Genomic DNA, 20,536 nt, shown 5'->3' on the forward strand with positions numbered 1-20,536 from the left:
CCGGCTGTTTGTGCGCGGTGACTCGCCCCGGCCCCTCGGCGGAGCCTCCACCCCGCGGGCGGGGAACCGCCCGGCCCGCCCGGCCGCGCTCCCCGCCGTGACCCTCCCACCGCCACTCACCCCGCCGGCCCGGGGAGCCTGGCAGGGCGAGCGGCGCCGGCGTCATGTGACAGCGCGGCCCGGTGCCAGGAGCCCGGGGGGGAAGGCGAGCGGGCGGGCGCAGGGCGGGAGGCAGGGCGGCGGGCGGGCGGGCAGCTCCGCCTCGCACACAGACCCGGAGCCACCGCGGAGGCGCCTCAGCTGCGGGGACGCGGGACACGCCGGCCTCGCGCCTCGGTGCCGCCGGAGCGCCCCCAGCCCCCGCCACCTAGCGCGACCCCCGGCACTGCGGGAGCCGACGGAGGCCCGGCGCCCTCCGCACCGCCCGCCGAGCGTAAGTGTGAAGGCGGGGGGGGGGCGCCGGGCCGGGCTGTGCCGGCTGCGGGATGGAGGTGCCGGAGGAGGAAAGTTTCCAGGCGCTGCGAGCGGCGCGGAGCCCGAGGCGGCAGGGGGTGGGACGCCGCCGGCAAGCGGGGGAGCGGGCGCCGCAGCCGGGCCGGGAGGCAGCGGGGACAGGGTCTCCGTCGGGCCGCAGCCGCGGGGAGGGGGGAGCAGGACTCGTCTCGGTGGGCGCGGGGGCTCACGGCAGGGCTCCCTCCGCGGCGCCTGTGAAACTTCCTGCGTGGCCGCCGGCGCGGTGGGGCTGCGGGAGGGAGGGGGGGCTGCCGCTGCCCGTCGCGCCCGCCGTGGCCGGCAGCGCACCTGTGTGGCTGGCGGCGCCGCTCGGGCCGGGGCCGCCTCCCCCGCGGCGCCCTCCCGCGCCAGCCGCGCTCCCTGGCGGGGGGGCCTGGGGCCTCCCGCCCGCCTGCCCCTGGCGGGAGGGCCTCCGGGCCGCCCGCCCTTCAGGGCCGCCCTCCCGCCGAGCGGGGCCGCAGCCCCCGGCCTCCTGCCGGGGTGTGACAGGCTCGTCTTCGGTTAGAGACTGAAGTGTCACCGGATCCCGCACGGGATATCGCGCCGGACGAAACTGAGGTGAAAAGTATAGCGGGTTCCCTCGGTTCTGAGGGCGGTGGGGGAAATGCTGGGGCAGGAGCTCGCCTCTTGGCGGTGTCCCACCAGTGGCGCGAAGCTGATCGGCGGCGCCGTGTCCCCAGTTTAACTCCCGGCGAAGTCAAGGATGAGACCGGCTCTCAAAAATTTATCCCTCGTATTGTCACTCTAACCTTAGCACCACTTAGCCGTGATGTAGGCGAAGTTAAAACACGTAGCGCCTAGGACAGCGCGGCAGTTAAGTGTGGAGTTAGAAATAACGACCGTAATTAGCTTCCTTTCTCTGGATACCGTTTGGTTTTCTTGTTTTTTAAAGCCGAAATGGGAATAGGAGTTATTTGCTTTGGACCTTTGTCAGGTGAGTGCCTGGTGCAGCTAGAGGAGCCCTGGAAAAGGAACGTTCAGTGACAGGAGCCCGTGCTGGGAGATCTCAGCACCTAACCGGAGGTTGGGAGAAAGACCTGTTTCAGAATAGCTCAAGTGGTCATTCAAGAGTTATATGAAAAAAATATATTAAAACTGCTTTGTGTACTCCCCTGGTGATTCGTGTACTGTACCTGCACTGTCTGCTGTGTTTTATTTGTTTCCTCGCCTTTGAAAATTCAGGAAGTGTCAGTATTTGTGGAGCTGAACTCTGAAGGTTTTATTGTTGGGAAAAGCTGAATTTGGGTAGCTGATAGGAGAGCTCTGAAGACTTGACTTTATTTAAACTAACATCCATAAATGTTCATTACCTGTATTGAAAACAAAGGCTTACAGGGCTGCTCACTAGTGACTTTTCAATAGAATAATTTTAAGATACACTGTCTTGATAATCACATGCGGAACTGCTTCTTGTGTAAGAGGAATTACATCTGGATTTGATAATCCTGCCTGATCTAGAAGAGATTTATTTCAAACTAACTTTCCTCTTGTATTTTTAAGAATATTTCGTCTAGTATCAAAATACAAAAAACCTGAAGCTGACTCGAGTAGGCTTTTTTATTTTTTCCCAAGCAGGCAAATACTTTATTTCCCCCTCCCCTGCACACCCTGTTATAGCTATGTTATAGACCACAAGGGAGACTGGGGGTAAGGGGGGGGGGGAGATATACTAAATGGTCTCTCCTCTCTCTGAGAAACCGAGCAAAACTTCCTCTAAGTAGCAGAGCTGTGAGGGAGCCCTTAGGTACTGTGAGGATTTGACCTAGGCAACACCTGTTTAGCCAAAAGCAAGAGTCTTCAGATAAATAATGTGTAAATGTGAGTGAGATTAGTCGAAGGCTCAGAGATAAGAGAGAGGGAGTTATACAACCACCAAATTACTTATATTTCCAGATATTCAGTATGAAGAAAGGAAGGAACTGATACTATCGGCATAAAATCTACACCCACATGTTGCTGTGTAGATGCTGTACTAGCCAGTTGTCACCTCATGGGCATTGTTAAACTCCAGCCATGAAACCCCACAGCAATTATTAGTGTTACAGTGGTACTCATCCGCATAATTTGCTGTAACACATTCTCACATTGGATAGTATTAGATGTCCCACCCATGGTATATAAATAACCGATGCAAAGTATGTAAGAGAGCGTATTTGAAACCACAGCTTTGAAGGAAAACAAATGTTGAAGTTGTTCTATTGCATGACATCTAGACAAGATGTGCCTTTCCTCTGCCTCATGTTGTCAGCTTATTTCATTTATGCAGCTGTATATTTGCTTCAAAAATAAAAGTATCATATCCGTGGAAAATGAGGTCCTGAGATGAAGTCTGAGTGCGTATGAAACAGGGATGTAGAAGGCTAAGTGTGTGACGGCTTAGAAAAATATTCTTGGGTGCACTGAGTGATGTTGGTCCTCAGCTATTGACCAGTACTGAACAAAAGTGAGGCACTGTCCGGGAGCAACCCCTAGCTTTACAAATCACTCCTGCAATGGTGTGATCCCCCTAGCTCTGTCTATGAAGAAGGTGCTTACTATCAGGCTGGGCACTGCCTGTTTGATGTCATGAAGCTGTAGCTCTGTTTAGCTACTGGCATTGTGTAAATACAGTAATAAACCAGCTGGTCCTAGGGAAGGTTTCAGCTAATCGTCATGACCTGTGGTGTCTAAAAATCTCCTGCTCCAGTATGTTAAGGGAGCCTGTTTGTAAATAGGGCAGGTCCCCTGCATAAGGACAGTGTTTTTATTCACACCCAATGAACAAACACCTCCACCCACTGTTGTTGTTTTAAAAGACTCCAGCTGCTCATGAATATAGGGTCAGGGAGGGCCGCCTAAATGTTTCTCTGTGCTTTCTCCCCAGTGCAGCCAGCAGAGCTGTTTCCTGTTCTTTGTTTCAAGGCTGGGGTTTGCGTCACACATTCCAAGTGGCATATGTGGTGCTCTTTCCTGTTTCAGGCTGTTTTCTGGCAGATCGGTAGCCTCGTCCAGGCCCCTTGTCACTGCCCCTCAACTCCCAATCCCCACCCAATGAGTTATCATGTCTCTACACACTCACGATTGCTTAAGATGCCTGTGTTAATGTCATAATGAGGTTTCCAAGTTAACCTTTAACGCACGCCCTCGACTCCAGTATAGTTATGGGGGTAAACTGGAGAGCTTTGCTCTCTTCACTGAAAACTTGTACTTGAGTCTCCAGAAACTTGTGAGCCAGTTTTCTGCTCTCCCTTGCTCATCAGCCGGTCTGGAATAGCTCCATTAAAGTCACGGAGTTACACTGGTGTAAAAAGAGCGTAAGTGAGAAGAGAATCCACATCTGTAGGCTCATACTTGTAAGAGGGTTTTGGCTTCTGCCCTTACCCAACCTGAATGGCTCCTTGTAAGCACTTTGTGTTTCCAGATCTCAAAAGGAATAGGTATTTTCTCCTTATACAAGCTAGAAGATTCACTGTCTTCCAGATGTAATACAGAAAATGAGGCACTGCTGGCTAACTTTTCTTTGGAATAAATAGGTATGGCTGTCCCACATTTTGCATTTTTGAAGGCATAAAAATAAATTTTTTACTCCCATTTTTGTATTTGTCTTGTGCCCCCACCGTGTTGCAGGCAGACATAGAGAAACATTGAGAGAAAATTCAGAAAACATAAATCTTTCTGTTGCTTTGGATCTGACAGAAGAAGAGCTAAAGGACCCAAGCCAAAGCTCATTGAAATCAAGAGAAAGACTTGCATTAACTTCAATGGGCTTTGAATCAGGCCCTGGATGAAAATGCAAGATGGAGTGTTTATTCTTCTCTGTCACTTATGGGCCAGAATATACATGGTTTCTGTACATACAGAAATACTTCCACCCTTTCATTTTACCCCTTTTTTTATTTCGCTCATTTTTTAAGTAATCTTTTAGTTCCTGCTGTTGTTCTTTTGGATGCTAAAAGTTAGCTGTTTGTGATCATTGCAGGTGTCTTTTAAGAAGTATCCAAAATACATGCTTTAAACTTTGTCTGTCAGGGCTTAATTGTATGTGAAAAATAATTTTTACTGAATTATGTGCACATCCTTACATCAACTTTTTTTTTGTCTGTTCAGAAATCCAGATAACAAGAAGTGTTTGGCCACACAGTTTTGGTAAGTTGTTTACTGATTATTTTAATTTGTTACTCTCAGTTGTGTTTACTTAGTTGTTTTTCTGTTAATTTTAGAATACCATGGATGAGTTTATCCATTAGAACCCAATTAACTGTCTTAATTCTGGTACTGTTAATTTGCACAGGATTTCAAACATACTTAATCTTTTTTCCCATGACAGAGGAAAAGTGTTGCGTTTAACTGCATTTAATATTGGAAACTGGTGTATAATAAATGCAGTAAATTTTGTGGTTCACACCTTTTTGTAGCCAGAAGTTCTACAAAATCAGGGACTGAGATTAAAATTATAATAGTTTTGTAAACCAACTTTTTAATATTAATTAACATGGCTTACAGGAGGTCTTTTAGAGTTCTTTTATGCTGTCAGCATTGAAGCTTTGTGTTTTCATTCTGAGCCTAGTTGCTTCCAATCCAGAATATGAAGTTTGGCAGAGCTGGTTCTAGGAGAGATTTAACCCTTCCCTGTTAAGCATTCACTTGATGCCGAGGCTTCCTTTGAGGGTTTTGTAGCCGTAGTTGATATCTCCCAGGGGAAGGAAGTGTAAGTGTTAGATCAGCCAAATGGAAAGATAAAGCTCTAACAGGTTTTTAATAGTAAACTAAGTCAGAATGGAAAAAAACCCAAACGCGTGGTATGCCTATCATGCAGTCAGTGTGTGTTACCAACAAACTAACTTGATCCATGAAGGCATGACACTTCCCACTTTCAAAGTCTAAGCTGCTTTGATCACTGTCTGATTTGTACCCACTACACTATCCAGCTCTTCTCCCTGTTTTTTTTTTTCCACTTCCGTAGGTACATAGAAGTTCATCGACATTTGCCCTGTATTCAAATCCTCGTTCAAATTAATCATTTAGGCTATAATTCATAAATTTTCACTTCCTTTAGGATTAGATTTTTTCTTCTTCCCCATACTATCAAAAATGTTGAATCTCTGTTTCATATGTTTCATCAACTAGCAGAACCCTTTATGTAAGAGAACAGTATTTTCTGTCATTCTTCCCTTGTAATAAAAAGATAGGATTTATATTTCTCCTTTTAAATTATCTTCAAAATTAACCTCTTAAGAAAAACGCAACAGAAAAACAAAGTTCAGTTTGGAAGGGAAAGATTATCATACCATTCCACATACTTCACTTGTTTTCAAAAGTCTGATCTTTTATCCTTACTAGACTGTTTCTCCTTCTAAGAAGTAGCTTGAGACAGGAAACCAGACAGCAGTCTGCCCTGATAAGGGAGAATATTGTCTAATGGAGGTCCCTCAAGAGCTTTTCTCTCTTCCTTAGGTTCAGTAAATGTAGAACTGAAGGTTGAACACGGTTTACATGGGCTCCATTTTTCCTTGCTAGAGAAGACATTTTCTTAATGAGCACTGCAAGAACTTTTTTGCCCAAAATTTTTACATACAAGAAAGCCATTTCCAGGCATGTGGCTTCAAAGAGCCTGCAACAGTATTATCGTAAATTTAATGGAAATACTGATTAGTCTGCTACACAGCTGATAAATGATTATATCAAAGCAGTTCTAGGTCAAACAAAGTGACATCAGCAAAGTTAGGATGCGTAAGTTGTGCAAAAAACCAGATTTTTCAGCCTGCTTGCAGTTCTGAAAGGAGGAAGGTAAAAGATTTTCACGTCAATAAAAAGCAAAAATAGTCTGAAATACTAAATAACAGAATCCTCTAGAAATACTCTTTTTCTTCGTGCCTATCAGGTAAAACTTTAAGCAGAAAATTTTTGCCCAGGTACCAGTTCCTTTTTACACAATATCCTAACTTTTCAATAGTTATTACTGTTTCCCAGTGGAAATCCAGTGAATAAACAAACACAGAAGGCTGCTGATCAGTGAAATGTTTTCTTGGTGTGCTAGTTCTTCATGATTCTCCCCCTGCTCTGTTCTTCATGGGCTGGCTGCTCCGGTCCCTTCCCCCAACACGATGTCTGGGCCTTTGCTCCTTCCCCTGCTCTTGCTTGCTTTGACTGAGTCTGACTGCTGTGCTGAGCTGGAGAGTTTCTTTGCCTGCTGCTATTTTGGGGCCCAGTGCAGTTAAGCGCTTGCTTACTTCCCATTAAAGTTAATGGAACTTTAGAAACACTTTTTTGCTGACTCAGGTCTTGATGAGCAACTGGTACAGTAAGTGCAAACGCATCTTGTTACTAGCCCTGGAAAACACTTTTTGTACCTTTTCCAGGGAATCCTGCTCTGAGAAACTCGTTTTTCCCTGTCAAACTCTCTTTCAAGGTTCCACTGAAGAAGACTTCTCACCCAGGTTCAGAAAACCTCCCCACCCTTTGGATTTCATCAGTGGAGTGTCTTCTGGTGTTATCACTTCTCCTTAGTATCAGGGGAAGTTTGACTTGAGGCTCACAGAAGAAGTAATAGTTTCAGAGCAACAGCCTAAGTCCCAAAGGGCTTGGACTGAAGAGCTTTGGCCACATGGCTTACATTGGCTGCTAGATACCAACAGTGCTGCAAGAGCTGCAGTGTCTTTGCAGAGGGCACTCATGCAGTGCTAATTTAGCAGATATCATTACGTTATTCTGTAATTATACCAACAATAACAATCATACCTTGAAGCTTCTAGACAAAGCCTCACTGTACCACGGGGCAGCATTCCTTGCTTCCCTCAAGCACAAAGATTGAGAAAGCAAACCCCGTGCATGCTTTCATGCAGGGTGAAGAGAGGCAGAATTTATGGTCACCACCCCCCTGTCTGCAACAAGAATCAGGTCACTGACTGCTCTTCCAGGTATTTAATGAGAGCAAAGGCTCTATGTTAGAGGGAGGCTTTGTAGTTGTTGGATGTGCACAGTCAAAACTGGCCCTCCACCCCACCCTTTCCTTTCATAACAGGTCTGCAGAGTTGGTGGACCTTGAAGGTAGATGTACAGAGCTGCTGGGAGTAGCTGCAATGCGGTTGCTCTTCTCCAGCTGCTCTGCAGTGCAGATGTGTAGTCTGGGTGCATTCTTTAACCACTTTGCTCGTTTCATCCAGGATAAATAATCTGTACAAGTCCTTATTGTCAGAATACACATTAAGCTTTCATTTACTCTTAATTATGTCTCTGAAACAGTAAACCATACCTGTCAGGAAGTTAATAGCAAGAAGCCTTCAATCCTGACAAGGCGGTGAGCTCTACCAGTGATGAACTTCCCTTCTGGAAGGGATACTTTGCTGCATATTGAATCATAAGGGTAGAATTTGTGTTTTTGCTAGCTTGATGTCTTCACTGGACTTCAGATAGGAAAATACTGAGGGACTTTGCCTGGACTTTACCTTGCACCTGTCCTTATTTGCATACAAAAACCAATTGCTTCATTTGTCTTTCTGAAGTACAGGGTGTGAGCAAAATGTTATCAAAAGCCGTGTCCTGTTTGGACAAGTTGGACTGACTTGGCAGAGATCCACAGGGTGGAGTGAATGGGAGGAGGCAAGAAAGTAAAACTGGGTGGCTTGTTAGCAGAAAAAGAGAGGGAGAGCAAAAAAAAGAGGGTGGAATGTTTGCCTACCGGATTGTAGTTAATTATTTAGTTTCAGATTACATGCATTTTAAATTCTTTTAACCCACATGAAAAAAACCCTTTAATGCAAAATAGTTTCTCTAATAACGTGAAAGACAAAGGCCCTTATTTTTTAATACACTTAATATGAATATATTGTTGTCTCCTCACTGTTTTTTCCAGGGTACCTCAGGAATGAGAGACGGTATTTTGATTTTCCAGAAATTAGTTGTATTTACTAAACAATTTGTGGGCTTTCAAACAAGTACATTATGAAATCAGTGTGTAAAGTAGAACCCAACTGTTTTTTCATTCCTCTGTAATAGAAACAGATAAGACTGTTTACCTTCCCTATTGCCCCCTTCTCAAATGTTGAGGAGAGAGAGATCGGGAGTTTTTGAGTCAGTAGGCATGATTTTACAAATAGACTAGGACAACTACTGACTTCTTAGTAGAAGTAGCATGCTTTATTTGTGTGTGAGTGCATGCACGTATTTGCTTGTGAACGTGGTCCAAGCAATCAATTTGGAGCATTACTTTTAAATACAAAGAGAATTGTTTGCAGCCTTAGGAGAGTGTCCTTCTGAGCTAGATTTTAAATGCCAGACCCAAAGCTGGTTTATATTGACTCTGTAGCAGCTCTATCAGTTTCCACCAAATAAGAATTTGACCCTGTGATCTGGACCGACAGGACCAAGCGTTATATAGTGATTAATTTTCCTTTCTTGAAAGCTGATTGCCAATCACTATCAAAGGGGGAGAAGAAACCTACCGCTTAAGAGTAACATGTGAGAAAGAAGTGCTCAATTTCTGTACTATGATGCAGTAATAAAAGTAACGTTTTCCTCTGCTGTTCTTAGATGACTGCACCTGAGAAAGATTGAGAAATCCTTTTCACTTTTATTCAGTGCAGTACACTTTCTGTTGTCTATGTCAGTCTAATTCCTACACAGTAATTTAGAGCCCTCTCTGGAAACACTCAAATGTGTAGCATGACATGTGAAATGTGTATCGAGTGTTTCTCATGCACTTTCTTGGAGTAAACGGTGAAAAGGAGTAACTCTTAAAGTGAAGAAAATCCAGTTTTAAAACAACGAAAATGACAAAAAGAATAGCCTGGGAGCGTGACGCTTACTTAGAACAAACTATTTCTTTCCTTCTCTCTCTTTTCTTTTCCATTTCGTCTGTCTCCCCTCTCCCTTCTCTCCTCTCTCCTTTCTTTTCTCCTCTTTTCTTCCTTTCCTTCGCTAAAGTACAAATTGGTGTGTCACTTTATCTATGCACATATAAACTAAAAATTGAAAGTTTCTGGAAACCTGAAAGCAAGTAGTTCCAAATTCTTATCTATGAGGTCTGAGAGGCTACATTTTACTGTAAACATTTTTTGTGTCTAAAAGTATAGCTGCTTTTCTGTTTTCACAATGCATGTATGTGTGTGGGAACGTGAGTGATGCATAGATACACATATATATATTTAATGCGTGGATGTATTTCTGGGAAGACAGTCTTCTGAAACGTTAGTTCTAGCTATGTGAAATGTTAAAAACCTGAAAAAGATAACCATTCAAAGAAAAATAGTGTAATTAATAACCTGCTCACAAACAAAGTATTTACAAAATTATCACAACTTTTAGCAAATAGTGCCATCTTACACAGCTGCTTCTAAAATAAAACTACATGTTAAGTTTCAACTGGAAATTACATTGAGCTGCTCTATTTGTTTCACTTTTTTTTTGCGGTTTGGTTTTGTCAGGCCTTTGACTTTAGTAAGAAGAATTCTGAAGATACTTTAATTTACTTTTGATACTTGTTTGTTTCCAGTATTCAAAATGTACACTATTGCAATATATTTCCATAAGTCTTTAAACTTTATTCATATACCTGAATAATTAATGATAGACTTCTAACAACTCATGCCATCTTTCTCTGGAAGCTCTTAAATTTTTATCTGTAAACACATGTGATAGTTAATTGCAAGATTGTTCATTAGTGTAGGCTTATTAGAATTGTTTTAATTTGAGCAGGTGCATCTTAAAATTTTCATTTAAATTTCTGTGAGAGAATTTTCCAGCCACAACTACAAATCTGTTGTTGAGCCTTTAGCCCACTTCCGCAGGGTGAAATTGTCTGGATGATGTAGTCTGGCTGTATTCGTTTCTTTCCAGTGCCATCTACTGGTCAAAATTGAATTGGTGTAAATTTTTTTTGTCCTCACATCTTAATAGAGGTCATACTGCTTCCAGGCAGGGCTGTGAACTGTACAGTGTATGGTCAGAACTTGCTCCTTTAACATCAGTCATATAATGTATAACCTCAAGTGATTTATAAAAAGCTTGCCAACATCTAAATGTCATTGAGAAAACTTCCCTTTGCTTCTCTTGGTTTTCACTCTGTACCCTTATGGCTTTGCCCAGAAGAGGTACCTCCTCCTTTCTTTCACAGCGTATTTCCAAGTTGACCATGGCAAATGTGTAGTATGATAGTTAAGTTATGACACGCTTTATGCTAAATGCTGTTATTTCAGGCAGGTTGAGATAAGCTAGAATTGGACAAGTGAGGTTGAACACTCTGTAGAAAAAACAACTGAAGCTGCATGGAATACCACCAGATTTTTTGAAGTGCTTTTCTTTTGCACAGTTAGCACAAATTGTTGTTGAATGGTCAGTAAATCTATTATCTCAGGGAAATAGCTGGTGTGTTTTTTCATGTTAAGTCATTACAGCATGTTGAATGCACCTCTCCAAATTAGTCCTGGATTTTAATCTTTCTTTTGCATTGATTTCAGTGTCACTGTACATGAAAGTTTCAACTTTTCTATCAGGACTCTTAGAAAAGAGATATCCTCTCCAGAATCAGATCACTTGTATGAACAAGATTATTGTGAAGTTGTAATGCTGATGAGAAATGCCTAGTCTAAATGTGATGTGTTTAAACACTGACAGCTAATGAAAGTGACAATTCTGTGATCTTGGTATGCTGACATGCCCAATAAAAATTCAAATTAACTTTCATTAAAGTGAGCAGATGTCCCTTTGTTTCAATAGCAATTGGGAAAGGATAAACTTACATTAACTGAAATATTTAAATGAAGCCCAGTCAAATATTTAAGAAGGTATGTCAGAGATGGATAAATATTCACATTAATCTGACGAAATAGTAGGTTTTCTACAATTCAGAAAGTTCATGAGGGGATTTCCTGCGGCTTTCTAACAGCTTGTCTTTCCCCCGCAGGCCAGGACATCACAGGCATCAGAACAGGTGAATAAAAAAGATGCTAATGTTTGACCCAGTCCCTATCAAGCAAGAAGCCATGGAGCCTGTTTCAGTGGTAAGACTTTTAAAATATATTAGCCTTTGTGATGACTCTCTAGTTTTTCCACCTTTGACTTCATACCAAGGTTTCTCTGAGCTTTGGACTAGCTTAGGAAAGGCTGTGAAGCTATATTTTGCTCTTAGGGCAATCAAATTCACATTCTAGGAAAACTTTTTCTGTAGTTTATGAATTTACTGCCCTTAAATGACCTGCCCCATTACCTCTGCTGGTGCCCCCATCCCCAGAGCAGAGAACATCCAAGTACTCCTCAGCCACTGCAGTGCAAATATGATCTCTGTAGCTCATGCTGCTGATGGAGATGGGTTGAAATTAAGTTGCCAGACTTCACAGTGAAGTGGCAAGAGCCTGTGGTTTCAATGTTACGCCTTTGAAGCAAATGAACAGCTTCTCACTGTCCCCTTTTCTGTTTCTCTCTTGGTCTTGACAACATGTGCCTCGGGCTAACCGCTGTAAACAGCAGAAAATTAATCCTGACAAAAAAAGCAATGGCTTTTTGCTGGGTAAGCCGGATGCATTACCTTACCATGTGAACAGATGAGAACCAGGGCAGTGGAGGAGAAATGGGGAAAAAAGGAGAAGGGGAGACTTTTGTTTTCAATTGGGTTAATTTTCCGTCAACTTGGTGTATAGGGTCATCTCAGAGAAGAGTCTGATAAGCAAGAGCAGCAGGAACATGTAGCTGGGATGGGGACACAGGGAATTGTGATGATTTAAGCTGCCAGGGAAATACAGCCTTAGGAAGCAGTTTCATGTATACTTCACCTATTCAACTGCAGGCTGCTGCTGAAAGGGAAGGTTCAGGTTTTTCTCCCTCCTTTCCAGCTTTGTGTCTCCTTTGTATGACATGAAGCAATTGTATGGCCACAGAATGATTTGGATCCTTTGGATCAGCTCATCAAATGGTCAGAATTGCTAACCCACCAAAAATACCCTTATTTTTTTGTCAGATCAGGAAGCTGATCTGACTCATTCTGTGCAGCTGCTCAATGCTAGAGCAAGGGGAGGGGGGAGGACAGGGGAATGGGACCTCCCCTTTCAGCAGTAGCCTGCAATGAGATCAGATTAAGTGTAACATGAAACCACACCCCTAGAAAGGCTGATCAATTAAAAGGGTGAAGTCAGTGTGCATAAATTAGAGTGCATTAAACTCATGCTCTGACTGGCATCTTTCAGTGAAAAGTTTGCTTCCTGTCTTATTTAAAATGTAGAATGATTGTCATCAATTTAAATGCATCTGTAAGCAGTCTGATTTCTTCAGTGCTGTTAATAACACTTCTTGAGAGTTAAGTTTATATGCATTTTAAAATTACAGTTTGACTTTCACGGGGTTTATTTACTGGAAAGCAATGATAGAAAAATAACTGATCTATCTGTGAGACTGTAAGTATGACAAATTCCAGTATTTGGGTCAAGAAAGAACCTTAGTATTGGCTAGTCTGTCGGTCACTTCAATCACAATTACTCCATAACCTTATTAAGATTAGTGGTCATTATCTACAATTATCTAAGGATATCTAATAGTGTCCCTCAAAGGCAGAAAATGGGCCACTTTTACAATAAAAGTGTCATTACACGAATAACAGAAAATCACTATGGAGACACTGTGGGCTGTCTTTTGTATACATCTGCCTTCATCTCTCAAAGAAGGTTCTGCAGTGATTTGGGAAGATGCACGAGATCCTGCCCTAGACAGCTGTGTGCTTGTGCAAGACGGACAGGGTCAGTCCTGCAACAGGCTGACCAGGAAAGGAGTGAGCAGTCTTCCCCAGACCGGCAGATGAAGGAAAAAATGCAATGGGAAGAACAAGGGAGCATTTCTGAGCCAAGTGCATTTCAAGACTGTAGTTCCAAATGTTGCTTATTCTGTACCACATGCTCCTTGCAGAGGTGTGGTACCTTCCGTGCGTTGGACCTCTGGAGTCATCTTGGGTGTTCTTACAACTCGGTGTCATCACTCTGACCAGCCATTAGAGACTACTCAGAGCATTTTACCAAATCTGTATGCTTTTCTTTTTGTTATTGAGTGATGCAAAAAAAAAAAAAAAAAAAAAAAAAAAAAAAAAAGCAGGAAAGGAAAAGCAGAAAGTCCAGAGGAAAGGACATTTTTTGAGTGAGGATCCTCTCATGGAGATTACTCTGGTTTCCCTCAGGCTAAGGAGTGTGTGTTGTTTCGGCTTCTGTACACACACAGGCTGTTTAGCCCCAGGCCCTCAAGGTCCTGGCTTCCCCAGCACTTCTTGGTCTTGTGGCTTCCTTGGAGCCCTGCTGCCACGACTCCCCAGCAGAAACTGCTCTGGGGACACGTCTAAAGGGAGGAATCGTGGTATGGAGAGAACATAGGAAAGGATAGCAGTGACTGAGTGTGTTAGTTTTCTTGATCTTCTTTTGAGGAGGTGGAAGGAAAGAGAAACTGTTAGTGTGATGCTTTGGAGGTGCTAAGCATAACATTCAGTTCACTGCAGGCTTACATAACTCAGAAATCTAAAAACAGGATTTGTTTGTATTGTGTCTTTCATTCTGGTAGTATCATTAGAAGCCAAACTAAATGAAACCCCTTAGGAATTATTTGTTATTTTACCTGAACATACGCTGTCCGTAGGTATAAAGTCTGTCTTTAAAAAATCCCATTAGTTGGGGTGAGAGAAGGAAACAAATTATGATTTTGACACCACTGTATTTCAGGGTTTGTGGCTGAAAGGATTAACTATACTTCTCAGGTGACTGAAGCTCGCACCCACAGTATTTCATCACTCTGCCAACAGCTCATGCTCTTTACTGAATTGAATTATTGAACACACTTTATGATAATTCTTAATGAACTAGTGACAAAGTCATCTGAGTCCTACCTAAATATATGCTGCGAGGACTTCTTAAACATTTGGACAAATACCAATTACTGTTTAGTGAAAGAAGTTGCTTTTTTATGTGTTACCATCTTTCTTTGAATTCAAATAAACAGTTTTTCTCTGCCCTTCCGTCAGTCCCAAAACTACTTGTTTCACCTGTTTTTAAAGATAGCTGTGTGCTACATGAGGGGTTGAGGTCTTAAGTAGTGTACTGGAATACAAATCTCATGTGGTGAGAATGCTTTTTCATGTATTAGGATTTAGTCCAAACAGTACCTATTCATCCTCTTACATGATGATTTGACAAATAGCGTAAGTAAGTAAGTAGGTTCTTCACTTGTTTCTGTTTTTCCAAGAGGCTGGCTAAATTCTAAAGTTAGTTTCATAGGGTTATGTAGTTTATAAAAGACTTGGTGAATTGCTTCAAAATCTGTTTGCCTGTACAACAAAGAAGACATTTCACTGTGGCAGTGTAACAGAATTTAGCAAATTATATTACATCAGTGCTTGATAATGTCCCCTTGTGGAAGCAGCAGTCTTCTGGGTGGTAATAGGTGTGCTTGTGACATATTTGGCCAGTCTTTATTCTTGGTAGATTGTCAAGAGGAAAAGCATGGTGATTCTCCTTTTGGATTTATTGATTTAATTGTATGAGCCACATGAATATGACTTAAAAATATTAGAAGTTCCTTTGATTAATTTTCCAGTTCTTTGTAGCTTCAGTGCTCTGGGTTTTATTACGGACAAAGAGCAAGGAAAGGTAAATGAATTGCTTTGTAAGGCCCAAAGAGGGAAGGTGATGATACCAAACATAAAAAAGAGCTAGAAGGAGACTGCAAAGGAATATATGTTGAAATACAATCCTGCGTCTTTATAGTGATCTGCTGTAGTGACATACCATTCTGCACAGGGATGTTTAGGAAAGCAGAATTTACAGGAAAGTGGGAATTTGTTGGGTTTTTTTCAATCCACGACAGACCAAACTTCTGCATACACTGTTAATTCCCACCGTAGAAATCCTAGGAAAATGTATCAGCTTAAATATTTTAGGCAAACAGAACAATGATATCTAATTTTCCATTGTTTCATCAGAATACTTCGTGTAAGTTCTAGGACAGGTGAGAAAAGACTGCTCTTGCAGGCTATGAAGTACACTCCTGCTTCCTGCAGTTGGTGGCATTTAGAAAACCAAACAGAGGTAGTTGGGCTTTTTTTTGTTTGCTATTGTTAACGCTCCCTATTTAGAGAGAGAGAGAGAGACTGTGAAGTCTTCCTTACTGTCCCATCCCATATTCCCCAAGGGGTACTGTCCACTTCCCTGGCAAAGAAAAGAAAGTGACTTACAAATTTGAAAGCAGTGGTTTGTATCAACCTAATGGCGATTGCTGTGTCCCAGGGAGCTGAAAACTGAAACTTTGCTATGCTAAAAGATACGGGAAGCTTAACTTCAGAACCAGGAGACAGATCTGAGTGCGACTTACTCCAAACGAACAGGGTTTCAACAGGGTTTGTTAGTGAAGCAAAACTGTTTTCCACCAAACAGAGTGTCTGATCAACAGCAGATATTCTGCTTTTCATTGTTCTAGCATCCTTCTCAACTTTTTAACCCTTTTTCTTCCCAACACAGATAATTTGTTGCACCGCATTTTTCTATCACAACTTTATCTGCATTTCAGATAGAAACATAGCAATTAAAATCACAGAAGGAAGAAAATTTTAGAAAAATGATTCAGCTTCCCCAACCTGCCAGAAAAAATAGCTGATGTTAAATCTGTGCCAGCTTAACTACAACAATGAAAACTTTCTATGCAAAATAATGCAAGGCATATATGGGGTAAAATACCAAGTCCCTAAAATAATCACTTCTTAAAAACATCATTATTTTCTTCCTAATTCTTGGAAAGTGTTTCTTGCTTGTCTAAATATATTTTACTTAACTTTTCTAGTTCACAGTTCTCTGCACAACATTTTAATAGTTTGGTATTTTTTCAACACACAGACCTGGTGTTACTTAAAGAGTTGAAAGAGGATGACTGTTTATATAGAAAGGTTACAGCTTGGAGATGCTTCGTGCTTTAATAGACTCGTTGACCGAAAACATGCCCTAAGATTTAAATTGCATAGTCTTTTTCCTTTCTAGTATTCTTGCAATGGAAGAAATGTTCATGGGTAGTGACCTTGTGATCATCCCTGACAAACGTGCAGCACTGTAAATGCACTGATGCTTAGTGGTGGAACATACACAGTTTGTTGAAGCTGCGTAGACTTTGTAGTGTAAACCAATAACAGCAGTTTTAACAGAAGTACTTAATATCTCTTACGTGTTTAAATTTTGAATATTTGCCTATGCCCGTAACTTGATCAGATTTAGTAGATACTAAATGCTGTTAAATATTAAATTCTATCAATATTCAGTGGCCTTCACTTAGAATGCTAGTAATTTCATTGCTTGGCTCAGCAGTGGTGGCAAATCTATAGAGCTTGTTTTAGCCAGCACTGCTTGCAATACTGGCATTTTAATAGAATTCTGAGGAACCAATTACCATCAAAGATGAATGTTTTTATAGATTGAATTTCTAAGAATAGTCATAAAGAGAATAAATAAAGTTTCAGAGGTTTTAATGTAATATTTACTGTTTGAAGATTAATCACCATTGTGTATGCTGCTTTATTCGAGTATTTTATGGAATAAGTCACTCAGCTTTGTTGTTTTATCACAGTGCTATGAATGCAGCAGGTAAATTTAATATTTTCTAAACTCACTGTTTCAAACAGTAACTGAAAAGAAGAAAAATACATTGGTGTCATTGTCGTGGTTTAACCCCAGCCGGCAACTAAGCACCACACAGCTGCTCGCTCACTCCCCCCTGCGTTGGGATGGGGGAGAGAATCGGAAGGGTAAAAGTGAGAAAACTTGTGGGTTGAGATAAAGACAGTTTAATAGGCAAAGCAAAAGCCGCGCACGCAAGCAAAGCAAAACAAGGAATTCATTCACCACTTCCCATCGGCAGGCAGGTGTTCAGCCATCTCCAGGATAGCAGGGCTCCATCATGTGTAACGGTTACTTGGGAAGACAAACACCATCACTCCGAACATCCACCCTTCCTTCTTCTTCCCCCAGCTTTATATGCTGAGCATGACGTCCTATGGTATGGAATATCCCTTTGGTCAGTTGGGGTCAGCTGTCCGGCTGTGTCCCCTCCCAACTTCTTGTGCACCCCCAGCCTCCTCGCTGGTGGGGTGGGGTGAGAAGCAGAAAAGGCCTTGACTCTGTGTAAGCACTGCTCAGCAATAAGGAAAGCATCCCTGTATTATCAACACTGTTTCCAGCACAAATCCAAAACATAGCCCCATACTAGCTACTGTGAAGAAAATTAACTCTATCCCAGCTGAAACCAGCACAGTCATTTTGCAAAAATACTTTTAGTTAACGTTGACATTTAAAATCAACTAACTGTCCCTCACAGTGAAGACAGAGGTAAGAAACCAGGAAGATATATTGCTAGAAGTTTTCACTCCAGGAAAAAAATAATTGAAATGTCATGGAAATGATTGTATAAAAATACAATAGTTTTATACTTCTAATCTGTTTCACTTTCTACCATTTCGAACATTTTTTTTAATCCCACTCATCAAAGTCTTTTTGGTGCCAAAGAATTCAGCAGTTTTTTAATATTAGTGTGAAACTGCTTAGCCTTAATGTGAAGCTTTACTTACCTAGAATCCAAAGATAACATTTTATTTCAAGAAATTTGCAACATCTAAGGGCTAAAAAACTGTGTGGATTGCGTTTTCTATGTTTATCTGCTATGTTAGAACATCACATCAGTTTCCATTATAAGTTATCTGTTAGTAAACAACCTCAGTTTTCAACACATTGTAAATGCAAAATTGATCTGGATAGTTGTTTAATAATACTATACTCTGCAATGAATGTTAATACTTCTTGGTTTACAAAAATTATTTCCACTAAAATGTGGAGATAGTCACGTAGGTCAAGATTAGCTTTGGGGTTTATATGATCTTGTAACAAGAACTGCTAGCTACCACTAACAGGAATATTCTTCCAATATGCCAAATGTTTATCCTTGTACTAGTTTTCCAAAATCAGACTGGCTAGTTAGCCGCTTTATTTCTCAAAAAAAAAAAAAGGTTAGAATTTACCTTTTGCATTCTTGAGTTTCTCACCCATTGCTTATATATTTCAGCTGTGTATTTTTTATTGCTTATAGGGTTCAGATACATAATTTCTTGCTTTAGTGATGATTGTTTTCCAATTGCTTAAGCAGTTGATTGGGACCCATTACTTGCAATTCTAAGTCCAATTAATTTAACTCCCCTCCTGCTTGACTTTATGATCCTCAGTATATAGTTTTATGCTGGGCATTGCACCACGTATCTCCCAGGTCAGTAAAGTAATGTGCAGCTTGGCATACAAAAAGCAGATTTTAAGTGAGAAAAAGAGTTGAATAAGCCTTGAGGATTTGTTTTCATCATCTGTTTTACATTGCTTCTGAAACAGTTAGTGAATCAGTACGTGAATAACTTTCTTTGTGTGAAATCTTAGGCTTTATTTAATCCACTTTTATTTAGAAAGTACATTAAAGTGCTTTCGTGAAACGTTTTCATCTTGCCTCAGTTTTATTAGCCGCCTTTCTTTTTCAGCAGTAATTGTGTGTGTGTTGATTTAATATTTGATTTTCTTTATTTCTTTTCCACTCCTTCTGACAGTCATACCCGTCCAATTACATGGACCAAATGAAGCCAAACAAATACAGCGTCATTTATTCTACACCAAGTATGTTGCACAACAAATTCTACTCAAACCCCGAAGGACTATCAAATGGAATCCAGATGGAGCCAGTAGACCTTACGGTGAACAAACGGAGCTCACCACCTTCAACTGGAAGTTCTCCTTCCCCCCTAAAATTTCAGACTGTGCATAGAAGAACTTCACCTGGATTGACTCTGTCCTCACCCAGCTCACCTCTCAGTAAATTCACACCGTCACCCCCAGGAGTACAGCCTATTTCCATGCCAATAACAATCCCACCTGTAATGGCTGCTGCTCTTTCACGCCATGGACTGAGAAGCCCTGGAATACTCCCAGTTATACAGCCTGTTGTGGTCCAGCCAGTTCCTTTTATGTATGCTCCCCATCTTCAGCAGCCCATCATGGTGTCCACAGTTCTTGCAGATGAGATGGAAACTCCAAGTAGCATGCAAGGTTGGTGTTGTCAGACTTTTTTATGCTGTCTCATCCTGGGAAAATTATTGTCTGTCCAAGCACTTTTTTTCTGTGTTTTTCACATTTTAGGAAATAGAACATAATTCCTGTTCTTCTAAAATACGCAGGCATAGAATTTACTGTGTAAAAATTTTACCAAATTTACCAAGGTCGTATTCTGTTCTGATTTATACATGCATAAAGCTGTTTATCTACTGAGATTTGGACTAATAAAAATGTTGGACTGATGAAAATGAATAGAATTGTTTTAAATCATAGTTCATCAGGAGATAGACTAAAACTGGAAGATCTGGTATTTTAGCATAAATTGTTGCACTAAATATAGAACTGGGGGATTTATTTTAACTATAGATTTTTATGTATATTTTTTATTTCCATAACTCTCCATATTTTTGTTGTGTTGCCTTCCCTCTCCTACCCTCCCCATACAGTGCCTGTCATTGAGTCTTATGAGAAGCCTACACTGAAGAAAACAATCAAAGTAGAGCCAGGAAGTGAACCATCGAAGACTGACTTCTATCCTGAACAAATGTCACCTCCAATGATGACGTCATTGTCTCCCCAGCAAGTAATGTTGCAAGAGTAAGTATCTAACAGTAGTCCCAAGATCAGCAGAAGAATGAAAAGCAGTTCGTTGCAGCAGTTACCAATTTTGAGGAGTGGGAGGGAGTGTTGCTGTGCTTTAGAACATGTGATAAAATACAGAAAAAACATCCTTCCCCCCAACTGCCACTGTGAAATGTGATTTCAACTTTTTTTTCCTTCTTTAGCAATACAGGAGTTGATATGTATTTATACATCACAACCACATAGATCTGCCATTTATATAATGCATTTCTGAAGCAGTGCTAGTCCCAATCCTACAATTTACTGAAAGCAGAACTCGCAATAAGCCAGTGATACCTGTTTATGTAAAACCAACAGCAAACTGGAAAGATACTGTAAAG

General features: G+C 41.4%; 1 protein-coding gene across 1 annotated transcript in view; it reads left to right on the forward strand.

The window, feature by feature from the left end:
- Nucleotides 1–332: 332 nt before the first annotated feature.
- The window catches only part of KLF3 (KLF transcription factor 3), a 29,728-nt gene continuing 9,524 nt past the window's right edge, over nucleotides 333–20,536 (forward strand). Inside the window, exons 1-5 of the mRNA XM_050895894.1 lie at nucleotides 333–433; nucleotides 4,600–4,638; nucleotides 11,393–11,489; nucleotides 19,073–19,568; nucleotides 20,021–20,171. Coding sequence (XP_050751851.1) covers nucleotides 11,433–11,489; nucleotides 19,073–19,568; nucleotides 20,021–20,171 — 704 coding nt within the window. The 5' untranslated portion in view covers nucleotides 333–433; nucleotides 4,600–4,638; nucleotides 11,393–11,432. The remainder of the gene's footprint in view (nucleotides 434–4,599; nucleotides 4,639–11,392; nucleotides 11,490–19,072; nucleotides 19,569–20,020; nucleotides 20,172–20,536) is intronic.

This window comes from Gymnogyps californianus, chromosome 4 (genome assembly GCF_018139145.2).
Source record: "Gymnogyps californianus isolate 813 chromosome 4, ASM1813914v2, whole genome shotgun sequence".
NCBI lineage: Eukaryota > Metazoa > Chordata > Aves > Accipitriformes > Cathartidae > Gymnogyps > Gymnogyps californianus.